The following is a 10,853-nucleotide window of genomic DNA, read 5'->3' as shown; positions in this document are numbered from 1 at the left end:
TGTTGGATTTTGTGCTTGTGTCAGGATGAGACATAGGTGATTTCAAACTAAGTACATTGGTGGTATGCTCTTGGAATCTACATCTGATCCCTATTTGTTCTCAGTTCCCCTTGGGTGCTTTAATTGTAATTCTAGAACTTTTTACTATCCCATTTTCTTCCTTTTTACTGGCGCTGATATAACCTAAACGTATTGCAAGCGCCGTAAAACTCTTAAAAACAAACTACAACAAAACCGATATTATTTGAAAATTTGGCCAGAAAACTCGTCCTTCAAATATCGATCGATTTAAATGACCCTCATCTTGGAAAGAAAAAAAAAACAACTCTCGAACCTGGGACTTCGCCGGGTTTCTCTTCAGTCCCCATGTTTGAGAATATTTGCCAAGATGAAGCTCATTTAAATCGATCAATATTTAATTTGAAGGACGATATTTTTGGCCAATTAAAAAAAAAAATACGTGTCTCCCGGAATACGACAGTTGACTGGTTAAAATGGAGTTGAAATAAATGCAACATGGGACTTCGCCGGGTTTTTCTTTATTCCCCATGTTTGAGAATGTTTGCCAAGATGAAGCTCATTTAAATCGATCAATATTTAATTTGAAGGACGATATTTTTGGCCATTTTTTTTTTTAAATACGTGTTTCCCGGAATACGACAGTTGACTGGTTAAAATTGAGTTGAAATAAATGCATTTGTTGAAAAGGGTGAATTTTAATTCTTTAATTTCAATCAGTAACGTCAATCTAACACTGCGATCATTTTTCTGAGATATGTAGGGTATTGAGAAGTGCCAGATGAAAACAGAATAGAAATATCGCGGGGTCAGAGCCAACCCGGGATCCAACCGGCACGGCACAGCACCCTCCGCCTGGCTGAGAGAGAGCGAGAGAGAGAGAGAGAGAGAGAGAGAGAGAGAGAGAGAGAGAGAGAGAGAGAGAGAGAGAGTTTATGATGTAATGTTATTGATATGTCTTTAATGTGGTCTCTTAAAAGCAATTTTGTATACTGTATGTTTAAGAATCGGGAAACTTCTTTTTGCTCTTACCAAAACAAAACAAAAACAAAAATCCAAATTAAAATCGAAAAATAAAAATAAGATGCTGTTTCATAACCAAGACTTTTGAATGTTTTCTTTTATTTTTTTACTCAGTAATTTTATTGATGATGGGATGGGCTGACAAAATCTACCTGGGTGGGGTTTCTGACCTCCCATAGTGGGCAGGGAGGCACTTACTGTGTCTTCTCTCCCTCTATATCTGCTTTCCAACATGCTTTCTGTCGTTGTCTTGTAATAAGATTACTTGGTTTTATCCTGGCCCTGGCTGGATACTCTGGCTGGGAAGGAGACAGTCAAATGTATAGTATAGTTAGTTTTGGGAGATGATATTTTTATCTTGTAAATCATCTCTGTTGGGCATTGTATTATTTTTGTTTTATTTTACATAATATGTATGATTTGCAAACAGCTGACTGTGTTCCTCTCAGTGGGGACCTGTGCTTGTCTGGATGAGACATTTAGGTGATCTCAAACTAAGTATGTTGATGGTGTGTTCTTGGAATCTACATATGTTCCCTATTTGAACCAATTCCCTTTGTCTTCCCCTTTTCTTGGATAATTTAATTGTAATTCTAGAACTTTTTACTATGCCATTTTCTTCCTTTTTGTTTTTGGCGCTTATATAACTTAAATGTGTTGCAAGCGCCGTGAAACCCTTAAAAACAAAACAAAACACTATTCTACTTGTGACATATTATCATTTCAGCGCCATTAAAAGGTCGAAAATTGGGATAAAACTTGAGCTTTTATATAACACAATATCCACTAAAAGTGCTCAAAGCGCTTTACATGGGGGTCCCTATCCAGCAGCAACTCTTTAACAAATAGGACGAGACATGACGCCTGTTCAGCTAGTCAAATATTCTAGATTAGCAATTAAAGGACACAAGAAGAGTAAGGCAAAAGAGGACGGTTCAAAAAGGGAATTTATGTAGATTCCAAGAGCATACCATCAGTGTTGGCCTACATGGTTTGAGATCACTTAAGAGCATCATCTAGAAGCAAAGCTGGTTCCCACATCTTGTAACACTCAAACACACCTGGAACATACTCAAATGCGTATGCATCATTATAATATATTCAAAACAAAACAAAATATAATGGTAGAAAACGGATTATTTACAAATTTAAAAAACAAAAACATATCATCTCCCAAACCTATAATTATTCAGTTGACGCCCCCCCCCCCCCCCCCCCCCCTCTTTTTTTTTTCTCCAATGAAAGGACCCGAGCCAGGTTCTGGACAAAACGAAGTATTCTGATTCCAAAACAAAGACAGAAATCAGATTGGAAAACATATTTGGGTTTGAAGACGCAACAAGTGACCTTCCTGTCACTCAACACAAGAGGACTCCCCCCCCCCCCCCCCCCCCCCCAAAGAAAACAAAAAAACAAAACAAAACAAAACAAAACAAACAAAACACGCAGAAAACGGACGATGCCTCAAGTCTAGCTGAATGAAATCACAGCGGACCTTGTTGCTGTAGCCTACTTATCCTCCCTGGATTGGGAAGGGGATGCAATTACGAGATGGAGATCGACTTGGAAAATAAAAAGAACAGTTCCCCAGGGCCGAGACGTCATCTCCTCTGAACTGGGACAGAAGATGCTGGAATTCTGTACCACTAAGAGTTAGAGGAGACATTGTGTGGCAGCGAACAACTCTACAGTACAAGACATAAATAACGATAGTCACCATGCATCAGAGGGAACATATGTGGTTTCGCCCGCTTGCATTCATTTTGGTAACGTTCTGGATAATGCGAAGCATCTGATAGAATATCAGAGCGGAGTTGCGACAGTACATGACATGTACGGAGTCGAAGAAGCTTTGCTGACTGAATATCCTGTCGTCATAATAAATAGTGTAGCGTAGCTAACAGAAGCCGCCGCCATACTAGCAAGCCTCCGATACTACCCGCGAGCTTATTTAAATAGCAATGAAGTATGGCTGCTGTTATTCGGACTCGAGTCTGAATAGTCTCCTTGGCTATTCGGACTCAATTTCCAATGCGCATGCGCAGTCAACAGTCTGAATAGTCTCCAGTGGGAGTATAGCTTTTGTTTGTTGTTGTTTTTGTTTTTAAAAATATTTTTAAATTATTGATAATTACATAAAATCAATGCAAATCAAAATTACTATTTTAGTAACTACCAACAGGTAGTCTAAACCCGCTCATTTGACGAGAAAGACAAAATCATGGATCAATTGGAAGTCCAGAAAGAAATTAAAAAGAAAAGAGTTAAAACTCTTCAAAAGAAACAAAATTCAGTCAAAGTAACTGTTATAAATCCAAAGCTGTTTTAACAACATAAAACAATGTCCAAATAAAATCAGAACAAAATAAATAATTTAAAATTACTTAAGGGCTATTCTGATAGTGTGAGACTGGCAACAATCCTTCTACAATCCAAAGTAGGGGTAGGAGCTGTGTGATATGGGCAAAACAAAATTTCTTCTCAACTCTTTTTCTATTTCTTTATCAGTTCCACGCACGCACATTGGAGTTTGAGTCCGATTAGCCACGGGAGACTATTCATCCTCGAGTCCGAATTGCCTCTTCGATGAAAAGTATATTATGCCGATACTACACGAGAGATTTAAGTTTCACAACAATGAAGTAGGCCTATGTGTTGTGTCTTTACGCCTAATTGTTCCAAGAAAAGATGTTACATTGGTAATTAACATCGAAGATCTAGAATATCACCTGTGGTTTTGTAGTACAACACGCGCCAACCTGTAGGTCCGTGGTTCGGGTCCCGCAATGATCGGCACAGAGTTCTTGGAAAATCCCCTTTAGACACAGTTCTCACCGAACTCAAGTGAGGCCGGCTAATTTTGTGGGATGTTTTGTCTTGTTTCTTGAATTTTTATCTCTGCTTTCTCTGGCATTGTTTCATACAAACTTTTTCAAATCTGCATTCTTTCTTCTTCTTTCATCTTATCCCGCGTTTTGCAGGGTTGCCATAATGAATGTCACATCTCCATGTTAATCGGTTCAGAGCATTATCTTCCTCCAGGCCCAGTTCTTCCATATCGTCCTTTACCTTATCCAGCCATCTAGTCTTTTGGCGTCCCTTTTCCCTCTTTCCCGCCAATTGTAGGTCCAATACTTTCCTTCCCACGTACTCCCTCTCTCGTCTCTTTACATTTAAGAACCATTTCAAGCTATCTTCTCTCATCTTTATTAATACATTCTTCACTTCATTCAGTCAACCTTCGAATTCGTTTATTTCTCACTTTATCTTTTCTTGACCAGGCAAGTGACCATCTCAACATTCGATCTGCTTACCTTTAATCCCCTCCTTTCCAACACCCGTCTTCAACTCTCGCAGTTCCTTTTCCGCCTCAGCTTTTGTATAATTCAAAAGTACTACATCATCCGCATACATCATGTACCATGGTGCCTCTCGCCGAATGAGCTCTGTTAGAACATCCATTACTATTGCAAACAGCAGTGGGCTGAGAGCAGATCCCTGGTGTAATCCAACTCTTACATTAAATGGATCAGTTGAACCAACAGCTGTTTTGTTTTCTATTTACATATCTTGGATAACTTTGATATATTTATTTCTCTGTGACCCCATTTGCTTTTAGACAGTAACACATTTCTTCTTTTGGTACCCTACTATAACATGCTTTCTCCAGGTCAATGAACGCACAATGTAGTTCTCTTTGCTTTTCTTTATACTTCTCTGAGGTCACTTTTAGGGCAAATTATATTATAGCATCCGTTGTACTTTTACCAGCAACAAATCCAAACTGTTATTCGCTTATGTCTACATCTTTTCTAATCCTCTTATCAATTACTCTTTCCCATATCTTCATTGTATGACTCATTGACTTGATGCCCCGATAGTTGCCACATTCAGATCTACATAATATCAGTAATATTATTATTATATTATATTATTATTATGGGATCCGTATTATCATAATATTCTACTCTATAAAGTAGTGATTCAGTACTACAAGTTATTGTACTGAATCACTACCGAATCATGAATTTCCGGAAATAGCCTTCTTCAACTTTCCTTTTGGATTCTTCTAAGTATCAACAATGGTAGGGTTACCAATTAGTTGCGTTATAAATCCTATGCGATCCGCGACATCTCGTTATTTATGTCGAATGTTTGCAGTTTAAAGACATATTTGAATATTTCATTTTAACAAAATGTTACGTATTTACATGAACGATAAATATATTTGCCAAATAAAATTTAATTTAGTTGGTTATCTGACTTATTTGAAAACGTATACAATCATTACTTTTCATAGCTGAAGTTGAAGTGAAAGTTATTGGGCAATGGGACAGCAATAATAAAGGAGTGCCTGCTCATGCGGCAATAAAACTTTCATCGTAATGGGACAATGGTATTACAGCTTAATATAGAGGCCTATCACTATCATGATAACCATAATTAATAGGTCCCGACTTCTCATCTTTTTCCATGATCATGTCCTATGCCATACTAATCATACTAATCATACATAGTCATTGGTCATTGACTTATGACTCAATGACTCAACCCCCAGTTATGACCAATGCCAATGCTCTGGCACAAAATGAAAGTATAAACACCTCCACCTGAAGAAAACCTTCCGTCCCGTCTGTCTGCCACTGCCTCAGCATTCATTAGTCATTAGATGTTTTCTTCCCAGTCCAGTCCCAGTAGTAAGTCGGATTCCGAAGTTGAATCTGATCACTGATATTGACTTATTGACATTGAGTTATAAGTATTGTAGATGTACTCATCAGTTCAGATGGGCGGTGACGACAGTTTGAGGGGGGGGGGGGGGGGGGGGGGGGGGGGGGGGGGTCACAGGCGGAATTTGGTGATTTTGATGGGCTAGTGTCATTAAATTTAAGGTGTGTGAAATTTTCATGAAATATATTTTTAAAGCTGAATGGGCCACAAACAACAAAAGTAAAAGCGGATCAATGAACGAAGTATAGCTTAGGCAAGGCTTAACAGGCGGAATTTGGTGATTTTGATGGGCTAGTGTCATTAAATTTAAGGTGTGTGAAATTTTCATGAAATATATTTTTAAAGCTGAATGGGCCACAAACAACAAAAGTAAAAGCGGATCAATGAACGAAGTATAGCTTAGGCAAGGCTTAACATAGTTTACAATTCAACTCTTGCAACCAGAACTTTTTTTCTCATATGTATTAGTAGGCCTATTACTATTACTATTAGATTTGGGATTGAGTTTAAATGTTTTTTTATTGAGGAAAATTTATATAGAAGTCAGAAGTATAGAATGCTGAAAACCAAGATTTCATATTGTGATCAGTTCGACTTTAATTCGATTATTAATTATCTGGTTCATCCCAATGTAACGCCGTTTTGAGAAGATGGGTCACATACAGCACTATGTCAGGTTGGTGGTTGGGTTGGAGTAAGTGCTGGGACATAGCCTATTAGCTTGGTGAAAAAGTAAAAGGGAGCAGTGAGCAAAAAAGTTTGAAAACCACTGTCAGTAGAATGTGGAACTGGGGCAGACAAGTTCATAAAACTAGTTTGTTCAATGGGGATGAGGCATGATTCGCCGTTTTGAGTTTAGAATTTTGCCCCTACATACTATTCCAGTCAACTCTGGTGTGAATGAGCACTGCTCTTGACCTGGCATTATTCTATAGTGGCAAAAACTTAAATATAACTAAATTTTAGAATTAGCCTGGGATTTTTTGTTTAATAGTCTTCTAAGGTTGAAAATATAGTTAAGCAATGTGGGATGCGTTGCATTGGGCTTGGTGAAACAGTGAAAAAAATATCTACATAATTTAAAAAAAATCATGAATTATTTTCCATCCATGATTTTTATTTTTAAAAAGAAGTCACATGCCCCAAGGACATGCAAACTTGTATGACACACAATGAATGCTGCCATTATCAGTAATTTATATACTTTTAAATTTTTTCCCAGGCCAGACGTACCAAGAAGGTTGGAATCATTGGTAAATATGGTACCCGTTATGGTGCCACCCTCAGAAAACATATTAAGAAACTGGAAGTCTCTCAGCACTCCAAATATGTATGTCCATTCTGTGGAAAGGTAAGTTGTCTAAACAATTTGAATATTATTTTATATATTTGACTTAGTTTGTAACCTTGTAAAATGACTTTTAAAAATGGTAAATTGATCATTTGAAATGATCGCAATATTGCATTTCAGTTTCTCCAGTATCAGTTCATTGGTTTTTAATCAGATTTTGAAAGTTTATGAATTGGCAAAATTTGTCCCCAGTATTCTTGAGTTTGTGGCTTTGCGTCAAACTTCTCACCACAAGTTCTGTTGAACTAGAGCAACTGCAGTGGTTCTACACTTGGAACCAAGAGAGTGTAGTATTGTTCTTTTGTACTAGCAGTTGCAGTAGTAGTATATGTCACTGGTGTACACTTCCTTTCAAAAGCATCGCAAAGTGCTCAAATTGAATCTTGCCTTCTTTTGTTTTCTTCCAGGAGGCCATGAAAAGGAAAGCTGTTGGCATCTGGCAGTGTGCAAGATGTTCTAAGAAGGTTGCTGGTGGTGCCTGGGTTTACTCGTAAGTATTATAGTTCATTCATTTATTTATTTACTGTGGGAATGTAACTGAATTGATGGAACTGTCTCTGTCTAGAATTTTTTTTACTTGTGGTAAACTTATACCATTAAAATCAGCAGCCTTTGAAGATTGCGATATCAAAAATTGGGCTTGCTAGCTTGTTTCAAGGCAAAGCGCCGTCCATGAAAACAAATCTTGTTTTTTCTTTCACTAAACAAGATTTTTTTTCTTTTTCGCACATCAAGAAATGAAAGTTTAAAAACCCATAAATTTTTAATTTATTTTCTGATTTTGACATTTAATATGTTTAGGAAGTCACATGTGACTTGTAATTTCATTTTTGCATTTGTATAACGAAATTTTAGTTTATGACACCTAGTTTTCAAGGGAGTTGTTACATTGTAGTTATTGTTGAATATTCAGGATTTTTATTTGACAGCTTTAAATACGAATTTATCATTCTCTTTGAACATACACTCCAGCACGGTGTTGTCTTCGAACTCCTCGGGACAAGCAAAAAGGTTAAAGGAAAACGTGCCTTGACAGATGATTTGATGGAGAGGAAAGGGGGGTGTGGCAGTCTAACACAGCGGTGTGGTATTTGCTTCGTACACAAAAGAGAACTTGTTCAAATAGTCACTGCGTTATGTGGCCCGAAGCAAGCCATCTCCATCTAGCTCAATTTGCGGTGATGATCTGCGACTGATACCTGAGTTATTCCAATCTCTCCTTGGCATATACCCTAAGACAAATCTCCGATTGAGGATGAATAATGGGAACTTTATCATTTTATATACATGACATGTTATAAGGGGTTGGTTTGGGGGGGGGGGGGGGGGGGTGCTGTATTACAAGATTCATTTATCGCCGTAACCAAACATTAGCGATTCACGGCGCCTGGCATTGGAATTAGAACGAATGGGGAAGTGATAATAATAAGCAGAGAGGTGTCGGTTATGTGATAGAGTCTTTAAGTGGTTGAGTGTGTGTGCGTGTGTATCATGTTGTACACACACACCTGCAGTGTAGATAGATACACACAAACGTAACTGTCAATGTCACATTAAATCATCAATAGCCAAAGTCACCGGTTACAAGAAAAAAACCTTTTAATTGATCTATTTTCTTTTCTTTCTTTTTTTTACACTGGCTGGGTGAAATTAGTTTGAGGAAGGAAAGGAATTATAATAAGGAAAATAAGGAAAAAATTAGCGACATTCAAATAAGTTCGAGGAAACCGTGCTGGAGTGTATAATTTTCTGTCCCTAAGCCATCCATATGAGAGATATCTCAGAATTATTATTTTTGCCAACTGCTATCCTCCTGTATCTGTTTTCTGAGTATCTCTTTTATCTTTACTTGGTTTTGTCCTGGCCCTTGCAGAGTCCTGGGCTGAGGGGAAATACGTAGTTAAATGTATAGTGTTAGTTTTTGGATGATGATATTTTTTCCTTGTAAATAATCTCTGTTATGTAGATTCTGACTTATATTATTGCTTTGTACATATCTTGTTAACAAGGTTGCCAATTTTCTGTATATTCAGTATCATCAGCCTGTTCCAGTAACTGATGATCAGTCATTTAAGTGTTTGTGGTATCTAAATCTTTGTGTAACATCCGACGCAACCGACAATAATTCTTGGGGGAAAAAAATTATTTTTTTTACTGAGATTGATATTTTTTGAAGCCCACATTTATTCTGAGGTATTGTAAAGTTGTTATTCCTAAAACAGGGTTGATGCAAAATGAAATTAAATATTGTGTTTATGGACTTTGGCAAGCATGCGTTTAGTAAATAATTCCATTTGAAAATGGTTGTATCTGTGGTTATAGATCTTTTCCCTTGTCACACAAAAATATGTCCTTGACTGGTTTTCTTCTTACCTCTCTGACAGAATTCAATCAGTGTCTGTAAATCGACATGACTTCTCTTCTCCTTGTCCCCTATCTTTTGGTGTACCACGGGGTTCAGTTCTGGGACCCTCTTTATTCACCCTCTATATCAGACCATTAGGTGACATCATCTCAAAATATTTTATTAAGTACCATTTTTACGCAGACGACACCCAATTACTGTTTCCCATTAATATCGACAATCATCTCAATGTTATAACGGATATAGAAAATTGTATCTCTGAGATTAGTGACTGGATGTGTTGCAACAAACTCAGGTTAAATGAAAATAAAACAGAGGTGTTGCAAATTACAAGACGGGGCCTCGTGGACCTTTCCACGCTTAACCTGAATCTTTCTGATTGTGTAATTCCCATCACTAAAGAACCTGTGAGAAACTTAGGAGTTTTATTCGATACCAAATTAAACATGTCTGCCCATGTCACTAATGTAACTAGATCCTGCAATCTTTACCTTAGATCTATTGGTGGTATTAGAAGGCTTCTTGATATTGATACTACTAAACTTCTTGTGGTCTCTTTGATTCTTACTCGCCTTGATTATTGCAATAGCTTGCTCTATGGTTGTGATAATAATGTCATTAATCGACTCCAAAAGATACAGAACAAAGCAGCTCGATTGGTAACGTTATCTAAAAAGCGCGAGCATATAACACCGATTTTGGAGGACCTACACTGGCTACCTGTAAAGTTTAGGATTGAATTTAAAATACTCACCCATGTTTTCAATTGCTTAAACAATTCCGCTCCTGTTTACCTTCAGGAACTTATCCACCTAATTTAAATATCCTAAGGGAACCCCCAAAATCGTTAGTTTTTCATGAGAAATCCTTTGACCACCATGCCCCCCGACTGTGGAACTCCATCAATATTGAAACTAAAAATAGTGAAAATCCACTTATCTTTAGAAAACGGTTAAAAACTGAGCTTTTCTGTAGGGCATATAATTTGGACTCTTAGTATTATTTTATTATAATATATTATGTTATCGAATTTGTGTGGTTTTAACATGCCAGTTCTATATTTGTATATCATACATGATGTGTTGATGTAAAGCGCCAGTGAGCAATTCCAAATTGGAACTAGGCGCTATATAAGTTCATTATATTATTATATATTATTATATTATATAAAAAGATATCACAATTGGCTATTTAATGTAAATCTATATATATATTTTTTAACATTTTAAAGTCAGCAGTACTTGTATTTTCTTTATTCTTTTTACCTACAGAACTACCCCAGGTGTTCAAGTCAGAAGCTCTATCAGACGTCTTAGAGAAGTGAAGGAAATTTAAATAAAATGTGAAAAAATATATATAAAGAAA

General features: G+C 37.0%; 1 protein-coding gene across 1 annotated transcript; it reads left to right on the top strand.

Moving 5' to 3' along the window:
* The first annotated feature begins 5,087 nt into the window (after nt 1-5,087).
* Nucleotides 5,088-10,853, top strand: LOC144965086 (large ribosomal subunit protein eL43-like). Its single transcript, XM_078900007.1, has 4 exons — nt 5,088-5,126; nt 6,995-7,123; nt 7,531-7,613; nt 10,760-10,853. Exons 1-4 carry the CDS (start codon nt 5,124-5,126, stop codon nt 10,821-10,823), a joined length of 279 nt encoding a protein of 92 aa, XP_078756133.1. The 5' UTR covers nt 5,088-5,123; the 3' UTR covers nt 10,824-10,853.

Source organism: Berghia stephanieae, chromosome 2, assembly GCF_034508935.2.
Source record: "Berghia stephanieae isolate SIO BIC M18660-M18661 chromosome 2, UCSD_Bste_1.3, whole genome shotgun sequence".
NCBI lineage: Eukaryota > Metazoa > Mollusca > Gastropoda > Nudibranchia > Aeolidiidae > Berghia > Berghia stephanieae.
This window is presented reverse-complemented; position numbering and strand designations above follow the sequence as displayed.

Bases quoted from the DNA above. Each gene is read 5' to 3' on its own strand.
- LOC144965086 (XM_078900007.1), top strand. The intron at 7,124-7,530 runs GTAAGTTGTCTA...GTTTTCTTCCAG, and splicing joins TATGTCCATTCTGTGGAAAG to GAGGCCATGAAAAGGAAAGC. The intron at 7,614-10,759 runs GTAAGTATTATA...TTTTACCTACAG, and splicing joins GGTGGTGCCTGGGTTTACTC to AACTACCCCAGGTGTTCAAG.